Genomic DNA, 12991 nt, shown 5'->3' with positions numbered 1-12991 from the left:
CGCACAAACCTCACAAAAGCTAGCGGGGTTTACTCCCGAGTAAGCGTGCCTAGGACTCGCTCGCCCCAGCCGCGGAAGGGGAAACTGCACGTTTTAAAGGCTGCGATCCGGTGGACGCTGAAGCCAATAGGACCTGTTCCTTAACTTCACACGTTCACATTCCAAAGGCATTCAGGGAGCAGGTTTCCGCGCCGTGCACTTCTTGCGCCCGCGCGCCCCTTTTTCCAGCAGACCCGCATGGCTGGGCGGGGACGGTCCGCGCCTAACACGCGCCACTTGGCTCCGCCATCGTCGCCTCACGCCCCTCTTTGCAGCCAATCGCTGAGCGTTCTGGGGGAGGAGCCGAGCTGGTCCTCCCTAAAGTCGTCAGCTTGTCTTTAGTGTGTTACGGGCTGAATTGTCCAACTTGTTCTCCGTGCAGCGGAGAGCTGCCCAGTGGCCCGGAGAGGGGGCGGGGGGAGGGAACCAAAGCAAAATGAAATCTATCGGCGCGGCTCGGTCTTGTCTCTCTCAGAGGTTTCACTGATGTGTAAGAAGTCAGCAGGTAAAACGAAACGCTGTTTATTTGAAGTTCTTACCTGTGATACATTTCAGGATCAGATTTTCTAACCTTGCCACCTGTTAATTGCTGCCGTAGATCAAACGACTGTAAAAGGAACCGTTTTGAAAGCTGGCAACTCGATTCCAAAACTTCTCAAATTTTTCTAGAATGTCAAGCTGTATTCTTAGGAGCTCTCTTAACATTTGATTTCCCCCCTTTTAATTTTACTAAAAGCATAGTCCCTGGCAAAGAAGCGAAGAGCCAAAGTTTTGGGGTGATCGTCTACAGTTTAGAAATTCAAAGAGGTAGGTTTATACTGTTGCTGTACTTCTCCCAACTCCGGCCTGCTTAACAGTGGTTTTAGGAAATGTCCATTTATTCTGTTTTCAGGCTTTAATCTTAATGGAGGGACAATGTCTGTGTTTTATTTGTGTGGATTAGTATAAATGTGAATATATAAAGCTGCTATCCTAACCTGGGAGAAAACCCAACTGGATTCAATAGGACTTTATTTTGAGTAGCCACAATTAGGATTGTGCTGCAAGTGCGTAATCTTGTCATGGAGGAATGGCTGCTCTGTCCTTGCTTAATTTGTTCCTCCTTCATTTTCTTTTTTTTAAAAAAACTTTTGTTGGATTTTTTTTTACTTTGTTGAACTTGCTGATAGCTCTTTGGCAACATGAGGAAAAAGTAAACAGACGCCATTGCAGCTAAACTGCAACCAAGAAGAGAACCACTTTGATCAAGTTCCAATGTAATATTACCTTGGCTGATCTATTATGCAAACAATGTGAAGTTTATGGTGATAACAACAGTATTCTGGCAACATGCAATGTTGCTGTAACTGGTCTTGATAATAAATTTGCAGCATAATCCCATTAATGTTTATGCAGAAGTAAGCCTTATTAAATTCAATGGTAAGTGTGGATAGGATTGAAATCTAAAATGCTGTTCATTTTTGGAGAATTAGCATTGAGGGTATTTGATTCATTGAGAATCCATGAGGATTTACAGTGTGCTAAGCTTCCCTTCTCCCCTTGTTGGGGGTGGAGAGAGACAGATCAGGGAAGGCTGATGGTAGCATAGCATAGGTGGTTGTCAGACTGCCCCCTCCCACTGCGCCATGAGCTCTGAAACTGAGCACTGTAGCTCTACAGAGCAGTGAAGTTTCAGAGGTGGCTGTGTAATTAAGCCCCATTCTGAACAGTGCAGCAGGGGAAATTGGATTATCTCTTTCTTTATGCTGTTTCGGATGGCTCCTTTTCTGTTGTTGAAGGTTTGGGTTAGGGAGTAGAATTGGCCTCTAGGGCCAATTTCTGCTTCCACCCCTATTGCCTTCATTAAACAAAACTGGTCTCTCCATGGGTTTAGTAGTTTACTCCTCTCACATTTTCATTGTCAAAACTTTTATCTTCTAACATTCTTACAGGAAAGCTTTTAAATATTTTCAATCTTTGAACTTCTTTCCCCAGCAAGCTTTCAGAAATATTTATCCCAGATGGTATCTGTCTCTGATTTGAATTGATTTTCTTTACTTGCTGTTGTCGCTTTAAGTTGTTTATATATATATGTGTGTGTGTGTATAGTTTAAACTGTTTTTATATATGTAACTGTTTTATATATGCTTATCACTTTGGGATGCCTCATAAGTGAAATAAAAATAATCTGTCTTGCTCTCTTCCCCCTTGTTAGAAAGTAATATTTTTATGCATACCTGGGGAGTTGAATGCCAGTGCAGAAATCCTAAGCTGTAGGTAGCTTCGTTCAACTGATATACTAATTGGCACTGGACCACCAAGTTTGCTGTTAGAGGAAATAAGAGCTTCTGTTCTGAAAGCAGTTTATTTTGCATCCTTCTTTTTTAATCTCCTTATTTATTTTGATTTTCAGCAGGTTTAGAAGCAGGACGTTACCTATGTTCAGAAATATAGCTGGGACATGTATTATTAACAAGGTAAATAAATGCCAGATGTTTTGTATCTCCATTCTCTTTGGTTATATAAACAGAAGGAAACCATATTGATTGTAGGTGGGAGAAAGGGAAAGTGACAGAAGGAATAAGGAAGTGGGGGGAGGAAAATAGTAAAACAAAGAAACAAAACACCATACATCTTGAAGATACACAGGAGGAAAGTCAAGCAATTGTTCTTGTGAAAAGGGAAGTTCACAACTCCTGCCTTCAACCAAAGTACAGTGGTACCACGGGTTAAGTACTTAATTTGTTCCGGAGGTCCGTTCTTAACCTGAAACCGTTCTTAACCTGAAGCACCACTTTAGCTAATGGGGCCTCCTGCTGCTGCCGTGCCGCAGGAGCACAGTTTCTGTTCTCATCCTGAAGCAAAGTTCTTAATCCGAGGTACTATTTCTGATTTAGCGGAGTCTGTAACCTGAAGCGTATGTAACCTGAGGTACCACTGTAGTGGGTGGGCCAGTCATTATTGGCAGTGTGGAGGTTAAACTAGCGCACCCAAATTTTGGCTTAAATGTTTGAAAAGAGATGGGGGTGCTGGCTCTGCTCTGTGACTCTTTAAAATCATCAGCCTTGCCATCAGAACTGGAGATGGTGCCAGTTTATTTTAACAACTCTGAGCATTGAGTATCTTCTTTATTAGTGCACATTTCCTTCTCTCTTACCTGCAGAAGGTTTGTGCGCGCACACGCGCACACACACACACACACACTTAATGGATTTCTTACCTTTCTTCACCATAAGGTCTTGGGGCATTATTGTAACAATATTAAAATCAGACAATTTACAATCAGAATAATTAGGTGGATCTGATTGATAGATATAGATAGATAGATAGATAGATAGATAGATAGATAGATAGATGGATGATAGATAGATAGATAGTGTCAGGAGTCCCATCAGTCCCACAGCATGCTGCCCTGCCATACTAGAGAAACCAAAGTACCATATTTTTCGCCCTATTGGATGCTCCGGCCCATAGGATGCACCTAGATTGGGAGGGGGGAATAAAGGAAATATTTTTTATTTCCCCCCCCCACAGGTGTGGGGCTGGGGCGGGGGAAGCCCGAGCTTCCCCCAACCCCAGCCCCCAGAACGGGTCCCAGAGCGATGCCGAAGCTGCATGCAGCTTCGGCATCGCTCTGGCTGCACACCTGGAAGCGCAGGCAGCTCAGCGCAAATCTCAGGAGCCCGGGGCCAGTTGCCAATCAGCACCTTAAGCATGCACATTTGTAGCCTGCAAAGCCAAACTCTGCTTCAACAACTGTGTATGGTGATCACCAGAAGTTTAATGAAACCTTTCTTTTTGCTGAATACATGATAATATAGACACGGAGTCACCAGGCACCTTACGTAGCCCTTCATATGTAGTTAGTGGACTGTGTTTGGTTTGATGTGTTTGGCAGAGGTGTGTCTGGTACCTCAACTGTACAGCTTCCAGTGACTGTTGAATACACACCTCTTTACCCTGACTTTTGACACTTGAGGTGTATATTTTTAGGAACCACTTTATTTTGGTGATTGTAAGCTGCTTTAAAGTATTTTTGATACTGTGTTTTAATGTTGTAACCTGTTCTGGGGCCTTAGGGTGAAGGGAAGGTAATTATTAATAATAACAATGTGTCATAAGCTATGTAGGCTTGCTTCAACTCTTAGGACTGGAAAGACAATAAAAACTGTATTTGATGTTTTTTTTCCAAGAGAGAGAGAGAGAGCAGAGAGGGGAGGGAAACTACAAGTCAGTTTCTGACGCTTCTGTTGTGTGTACAGCCAGACATGTAACTACAGTTGCATTCTAGATTCATAAAGCAAAACTAGATACTAGATATATTAAGTACAAAAGAAAAAAATTAACAGAACAACATTTTAATAGTTTCAATGTAGCTGCCTGTTAAGCCAGTAAAGCTCAGTGTTTTGTCTGCTTACCTAGAAAGAGAAGTTTGCATTCATTCTCTAAACCAAGAGGTGTTTAACGTGCCAGACAGTTTTGGGATGGTGAGCAATGACCAGTAGCAATTCGAGTTATGTCAGCGGTGGTGCATGTTGGTCAAAGGAGTTGAACAGAGCGTAACAGAAAACTAAGATTAGAGCAACCTTAACAGCTCTGTTCCTGAAGAAAGCCAGTCTGAGTGATAGTTTCCAGGGCTACTGGCATTCTTTTCCACCAATAAGCTAAGCAAACCCCCTTTACTGCCACCTTGACACCACTCCTTGCCCCCTTGAAAGAGTTAGAAACAATCAGTGGGCTCTGTAACCTATTCCAAGGCTTATAAACTCAAGACAGTGCTTTTGTACTATGCAGATTGAGCATATACTTTCATTAGGCTAACTCATGATTGTTTCCAAAACTTCCATACCTACCTATGCTGACAGAGTGACCTCAAACATATTGACTCTGAAAAATGCCCCATTGTTTTTAGTGAGACTTTACTTAGTCTCAAGTGGGTGTGCATAGGATTCCAGGTAGAGAGAAGCTAGTGCAATTGAAGGCATTTCTTCGCTTAGCTATTTTGCATATTTCATGCTAGCAGTAGGATTAAGCAGAACATCTGATCCTTCTTGGAATAATTACACAAGGTATTACAAAATAGGTGTCATGTCTGGGGTTAGTTCAGTACAAGTCCTCTCAACTTGAATGTACTTCAGTTCATTCATAGCTATTGAGAGTAGATTCAGATTGGAAGATAGCATATTTTGGATATGAAGCAACTCTGCAAAGGGTTGGACAATGCAGAATATATTTTTGGCATGTAGCCTATCCCTTAGAAATAAACACTGAAAATAATCCTGAGTGTGTTGGCATTTGAAAATGTAGGGTTATTTCTAAGTAAATGTGCTTTTAACATTAGCATGCCAGGCTGCATTCCACCAACATCTAAAGTTGTCAGTTTCAGAATCTGCTTAACTTGCTACTAAATTCTAAATTTATAAAATGCACAAATTATTTATAAATTTATGATTAAGTTACAAAACAAATTATTTATTTATTCTCAGTGGTCTCTTGGTATAAGTCACAGCACGGATGTTAACATGAAGCATTGTTGCCTTTTAAAAAAAATTTAATAGCTTTATTTTTACTTGTAGGCTTTTCAGATTGTCCTGCTTTAAAGCAGAACCAGTTCTTAAGATGTCAAGTACTATGACCTCCTGGAGTATCATCTCGGCAAGAAACATTATCTCCACTTTGCATGGAAAAGGACATTTGTATTCCAGGTGCTTTTCGAGCCAGAAGAAAGTAGCATGGAAGGGTTTGCTTGCCAAAGACTCCTTTTCTTCTTTCCTGTCAAGATGCGGTTGTGGCATGGACAGCATCTTCACTGTGAGAAAAGCTTTCAGACACACCTCCACAGAAGAAGACGACTTCTCCTTCCACCTGACACCATCACAGATAAATGAAATCTTAAGGGCTAATGAGTTGTCATATACAGTACCTGAATTTGATGGGAAGAACCCGAGCTCAGTGTTGAAATTTGAGAGTAACCACTTGGCTGCCAACGCCCCGAGTGAAGACCGTAGAAGTGCAGCTACATGTTTGCAGACCAGAGGGATGATGTTTGGAGTCTTTGATGGCCATGCAGGCTATGCTTGTGCACAGTCGGTCAGCGAGAGGCTGTTTTTTTACATTGCTGTTTCTCTTCTGTCTCAACAAACGCTGCAAGAAATCGAGTCTGCCATGGAGTCCATGAAACCAGTTCTGCCTATTCTGCAGTGGCACAAACACCCCAACGACAGGTTCTTTCACGAGGTCGCCCCAATGTATTTGGAGCAGCTCAGAGTTTATTGGCAAGACTTGCTGAACCTGGACATGGAGCCATGCCATACTAAGAAGGATGCACTGATCTATGCATTTAAAAGGCTGGATTCTGATTTCTCTTTGGAAGTCCAGGCTCCCACAGAAAACGAATTGGTAAGGAACATAGCTCTTCAGGTGGCTTTCTCGGGCGCAACAGCATGTGTGGCTCACATCGACGGTGTTAATTTGCATGTTGCAAATACTGGTGACTGTAGAGCAATTCTAGGGGTTCAAAATAATGATGGGATGTGGTCCGCCCTCCCTCTTACTCAAGACCACAATGCCTTCAACAAATTGGAAGCTTTAAGGTTAAAAAGTGAACACCCGGCCTCTGAAGAGGACACTGTCATTGTGAACAACAGGTTGCTAGGAGTTCTTATGCCCTCCAGAGCTTTTGGAGATGTCAGATTTAAGTGGAGCCAGGAACTTCAGCAGAGTGTGCTAGGAAATGGTTGCAACACGGAGGCTTTAAACATTTATGAGTATGCACCTCCAAACTATCATACACCTCCTTATTTAACTGCAGAACCTGAAGTCACGTACCACAAAATAAGAAAGCAGGATAAATTTTTAGTGATTGCTTCGGATGGGCTGTGGGACATGTTGAGTAATGAAGAGGTGGTCAAGCTTGTTGCCACGCATCTGCTTGGAGACAATGCCCAGAAAACGCCACTAGCTTTTAAGAAACCAGCCAACCTGGGTTACATGCAAAACTTCCTTCTTCAGAGGAAGGGCAGGCACATCCGCTCCTATGACCACAACGTGGCTACCCACCTCATCCGAAATGCCATTGGCAATAATGAATATGGAGAGATTGATCCAGAGAGGCTCATGGCAATGCTGACTCTTCCTGATGATGTAGCACGGCTGTATAGGGATGACATCACAGTTACTGTGATATATTTTAATTCAGATATAATTGAAGGTTACTACAGAGATAACGAATAATGGACTTGTCTTTATGAACCGTACATGTTCTGTGGACCACTAGGGATATTTTAAAAAAAATATTAAATCCCTAGCAATACCACTGTGCAGAAACCCCCCCTGTCTTGTCTTCAGAAGTCTTATAGTGGCTCTTTTAATGAAGAACTCATGTGAAAATTCTAATAGCCTGCTTTGATTAAAACAGCTGCCCCCAAGTATCTAGACGTTTTGGGACTGCCAACTTCTATCATCCCCAGCTGGTAAAGACCTGGTGGATGGGACTGATGTGAATTATAGTCCAGAACATCTGGAGGGTCCTGGGGGAGGGGGACAGCTGGGGTAAAGCAATGCAAAATTATTTATTTTAGTAGAACAAAGATTGTAAGACATCCTGGGCGGAAAGGGCATCCTTGTGCCAGGGTGGATGAGAATGAAATATGCTGCTTGTTAATCAAAGCCATAAACTCAAGTGGCCAAATATCATTGCCATTGAAATTTATGGCAAATTTCTCTGTAAACTGAGAGCACTTACGCTCAACAATATTAGAAAAATGAGCTAGATTGGTGGACAGCACTTTTCATTTGAAGGCTAAGTTGCAAGATAGCCATGAATGCAAATACTGTATGGCAGGTGAGGAGGGGCTTGGTCTAGGTGTGCCCCCAGGACTGATTGTTTCCATGGGAAAGTCTGCTAGGCACTATTCTGGTACAAGATTTTTTGAAATGCATAGTAGCTGAACAAAAGGGGCACATATTAGAAAACAATATTTCACTGAGACTCACTTCCAAACCAGCATGTTAAATCCTTTGCATTTATTCCTGTAGGGAACATTTGTTTCACAAAGCAGTGCAACCATTTAAAATAAAATGTCAGTTTGATTGGCTCTCCTACTCAGCTTCCTGCAGTGCCCTATTTAAAATATGAAAACTTGCTTTCTTCTTATTCTGACTGTGAGATTGTTTATGCACTAGACTAATTGCTGCTTGAACGCATTTATACTGCACTACAGGGATTCAAATCTCTTGCTGACTGCTTCTGCTGCCATAGTACCAATTGTATCTGTGCCTCAGAACTTCTCAAGCCTATGGAAATGTCCTTTTTAAAATACCTCAGAAGCAATTACTACTTTTAGTTATGTTGCACCCTTGCAGAGCATATGGCTGAATACTTCTAGTTTTCAGAAAGTATCCTTTTAACGTGTCTGGGCATCTGGATCTGCTATCAGTACAACTCACATCTTTTGAAATAAATCATTACCAGTGGAAGCTAACTATTTTTGGCTCATTGGGGAACGTATTCTTTTAATAGCTTAAAAATTATACAATGATATTTTTTGTTTTTGTTTTAAGAAAAGATGGCTGAAGTTTTGTTTGTAGGCTATATGGAAATGCAGTCTTGAATTTGCATACAGTGTTCATTGTTTTATGCGTATTGAATCTTCGTGAAGAATGCTTCCTAAAGAGCCCTTATTTAGAGTTCTGTATAGTTTGAATCCTGCTTTCAGATAAGACCTTACCTTACCAACTGCTCACTTGAAATCCAATTCATAGTTAACAATTGCATCCTTCATTCAAAACCATCAGATAAAGGCACATTTAATACATTTCAGTCTATCGCTTAAAGAATACAATGGCTTTGTACTAGGCAATGAACAATCACACAGGTGAAATTTTCCACTCTGTGAGTCAAAATTGGGACTTGTTTGGAGGCCACATCTGACAGTACAAATTTCAGGAGTAAAGCCCAAGGAATTAAAATCTTAAATGTCATGTTCTGTACAAAGAAATGTGGGCAGGTTGGGTGAATGGCATGAGCTACAATTCATGACTTAGTTTTGATGTGGATTAGAAATAAGTTTTATCTCTTTCCAAGTGATATAACTTGAGGCTTGCAGGAATGCCTTAACTGAAAGCAGAAGAAAGTGAGTAAGAGGAGAACTAGGAAGGAAGGAAGTGGGTGGCATTCACAACATGTATTCAGTTCTGTAGAATTTTAACACTTTTTATTTTGGAATTAATTTCTAAAAAGTATATTATAATTCAAAAGTTTGCTTTTTCTGCCAGCACTTTAAAACCAAACTACTGTGCCTGGTTTTGCACACAGACAGGACTTAAATCATAAAATATTGCTGGATCTGAATGCATGTCTAGGCATTACTTAGCAACGGACCTGAATATTGTGTAAGATCTCCATCAAATGTGATGTTGAAGTGTATTAAATGTGCCTTTATCTGTTGGTTTTGAATGAAGGATGCAATTGTTAACTATGAATTGGATTTCAAGTGAGCAGTTGGTAAGGTAAGGTCTTATCTAAACTAAAACTAACTAAAAGTAATATCCTTTTAGTAGATGCAGATTCTAGCTTCAAGTACAATCTGTAATACCTGAGTAGAAGGGTTTTCTTATCATTTTAGTCAATTGTGCATAAGTAAGATTGCTACAAATGAGGCTCTTTCATGTCAGCTTCAAAAGAAATAGTGTGTGTTATTTAAACACACTAACCTTTAAAAAAATGTTTACGAAGATTGTGTTGAACTGTACTTGTTAACTGGCAATTACTATTTAAGAGACCACATTTGTGGGTTTTTCGTGTAAAAACAGACTTAGCATGTATTTATAACTGCTGTATGCCTGCTATAAAAATTTAGAGTGTGAAAATTAATACTTAGAAAGTGTTTAACAAATATGCACATTATGCAGTTGGCTGCACATTCTACTCTTTCTGTAGCTGCAGCAATACAGTTGATTGGCATTAACTACTGTGCTTCTGAGGGAACTTCTGAATTTCCTCAGGCTGCTGTTACTTTTCAGGAGCATGTGACTTTCCCAAGTGTCAGTATGACACTTCATTCCATGTTTTTGTTTCTGATCTAAACACAATTCCTAGCTGGCTTACCCTCCTGGTGTATCTGACCCATTGAATCAGTTCAAAGCACCTCTGCTAAATAAATGTATGTTTCTGTTCCATCAATTTGGATCATGTCCGGTCCCACCTGAAGTCCTTTGCCTGTTATTTGATTCATGCCTGTTATTTCTTTTTCACTTGCCCATAACTCTGTCACTAACAATATCCTACCCATTAAATTTCCTTGTTTGCTCCATCTGTTCTGTAATAGCTCCTCTGTGATCAAGCCCTACCCATTAAATTTCCTTGTTTGCTCCATCTGTTCTGTAATAGCTCCTCTGTGATCAAGCCCTTGTCCTTCTTGTGCTCCTGTTTCTGTGACTTCTGTCATGCTATCACCTATCAACAGTATAAAACAATGTCTTGATTCACACCTAATGCTACACCATGGTTTATTAAGCTAGAGTTATTAAAGCATGGCTTAGCATGTGTTAATTCTGGCCAGCGGCTTAACTGGTGTTTCTACTACCAACAAACTACAATCTTAAACCATGCTTTATTGTTGGCTTATGAACCTTGCTTTGTTTTAACTATGGCTTGCCATTACACAGCAGCCTTAACTATGGTTTGTTTGACCACCATACACCCCCCAAACACTAGTCAAACTACAAAGGCACAAGGCAAGAGCAACATTGGAGAAACAAACCACAGTTTCTTTGATCATGTGTGGGGCAAACCATTGTAAACTTGCAGTTTGTGCAACAAACCATGGCTTAAACTAATTGTAGCTTAGTGTTATGTGTTAACCAGGCCAGTGACCTCCTTGTTTGACAAGCCTACTTCCTGTCTCTTAAAGTCTTCCTCAAAACTAATTTTACCAAACAATTTCAAAAAACATAAGCTGGTCCACGTTGCCCAGTGTTGTCTGCTCCATCAGTGGTTTTCTAGGGTTTTTCCCAGCCCTCTTTTGAGAGCACTTTTAACAGAAGAGATGCTGGGGATTGAACCCAAAACCTTACACAAGCAAAGCATATACTGTACCACTTAGCTATGGACTTTTCAGCTCTGTTGTCTTGCTCTTCCCCACCTCATTTACTGCTTTTCTTGGTCTGTTCATGATCTTTTCTCCATTTCTGTATACTGTAGTGTCTTTATTGCACAGTATAAATTCTATGCAAGGACGTCATTTTTGTGCTGTATAAACCTAAATATTTAGTAATGCAAGCAGATATAGCATAAGAAAATAAGAGCAGCCCTGCTGCATCAAACCAAAGGCCCATCTAGCACAAACAGGGTCCAACCAGGTACTTCTGGGAAGTTTGCCAACAAGAAGAGTGCAATTGCCATCTCTTGTGTTGTGCCTGGTATTCAGAGCCATGCTATGTCTGATACTGGAGATAATGTACAGCCATTATAACCAGTAACCATTGATAGCCTTGTCATTCATGAACCTGTCCAATTCTTTAAAAAGCTGCCTTAAGTTGATGCTCATTGCTGCATCTTGTGGCAATGAATCCCAGAGTTTAACTATGTGCTATGGGAAGTACTTTCTTTTGTCGGTCTCAAATCTTCCAACATTCAGCTTCATTGGGTGACACAAGGTTCTAATATTATGAGAGAAGGAGAAAAACTCCACTTTCTCTATACTGTTCATACTTTTAACACACCTCTGTCATGGCCTCATTCACCTTTTTTCCCTAAACTAAAAGCACCAGATGCCGTAACCTTTCCTCAGCTGTATACACATCATACATTTAAAGCACCAGACTTTCCCCAAAGATCCCCTTACAGAGCTTCAGTTCCTAGCACCCTTGACAAACTACAGTTTCCTGGATTCCTTGGGGGAAGCCATGCACTTTATATGTTCTTTAAATGTATGGTGTATACACAGTTGTCATAAAGAAGTTCCAGACCCCTGATGATTTTGGTTGTCTTTTTCTGTATCCTTTTTTCCATTCTACAATATCTTTTTTGAGATGCAGTGACCAAAACTGTACATTGAATTTTAAGTACATAGATCATTATAAAGGTATTGAGATAATGGCAGTTTTATTTTCAGTCCCTCAGAGGCAGGTTTAGAGGAACGTGACTGGTTCAGTTGCACTGGGTGCAGAGCCTAGAGGGCACCACAACTATTATTTAGAATGGAGCATGAGAGGCAGGGGACAAATTTTGGCGTTGCACAGGGTGCCACTGAAATTTGTGACCCCAAGGTCCACCACTGAATCCCTTTCCTAATGATTCCTACCGTAGAATTCAGTTCACCTTTTCTTCACACCTGCTGCATATTGGCTCAATGTATTTATTGAACTATGCATTACAGCGTTACAGTTGCTTTCCTTGTTAGTCACAACTGGTTCAGATGGTGACACTAAGCTGCATAACTCCAATTCTGCAGGGAACAGGAGTTGCACAATTCTCACAAGAAATGTTTCCAGTATATTCTGCTCTCGGATGCTCTCGGAATCCATTGTTGCTTAAAATCAACTAGGAGAAAAGGTTATATTTTCAACAACATTAAGTAGCAAAGAACAACAATTCAGGTGTAGAAATCAATATTTATCAACTTAATTGCAATACTGCTAATGTGCCTGTTGCAACGGGAAATATATTTTATGTAAATTGCTATTTTAAAATGTTGCTTATTATACTGATGGTGTTAAGCTAGAATGTTAGTGCTCTGGTTTGCAAAGCTGAAGAGAAAATATGATTAAATGTGTATACTTAATATATTTACATACTTTTCTAAATTGTAAATATTGTACATTTGGGAATAAAGGTATATAATTGGGACACAATGTGTTAAGAAATTCATTTGACTACTTTGTTCAGTGTTTTGTGCCTTATTCTGATGGCGATGAAATGAAAATCATTGTAATATACTTTCTAATTAATGGTTCTGAATTGAATGGATAT

At 40.4% G+C, this 12991-nt stretch overlaps 1 protein-coding gene across 1 annotated transcript; it reads left to right on the top strand.

Moving 5' to 3' along the window:
• Nucleotides 1-249: 249 nt before the first annotated feature.
• PDP2 (pyruvate dehydrogenase phosphatase catalytic subunit 2) lies at nt 250-10201 on the top strand. Its single transcript, XM_081922777.1, has 3 exons — nt 250-544; nt 2432-2495; nt 5595-10201. The coding sequence occupies exon 3, from the start codon at nt 5638-5640 to the stop codon at nt 7249-7251; it is 1614 nt and encodes a 537-aa protein (XP_081778903.1). The 5' UTR covers nt 250-544; nt 2432-2495; nt 5595-5637; the 3' UTR covers nt 7252-10201.
• Nucleotides 10202-12991: the final 2790 nt, after the last annotated feature.

This window comes from Podarcis melisellensis (assembly GCF_964234715.1).
Source record: "Podarcis melisellensis genome assembly, chromosome: 8".
Lineage (NCBI taxonomy): Eukaryota > Metazoa > Chordata > Lepidosauria > Squamata > Lacertidae > Podarcis > Podarcis melisellensis.
Note: the sequence above shows the minus strand (reverse complement) of the source record. Positions and strands in the feature narration are given on the sequence as shown.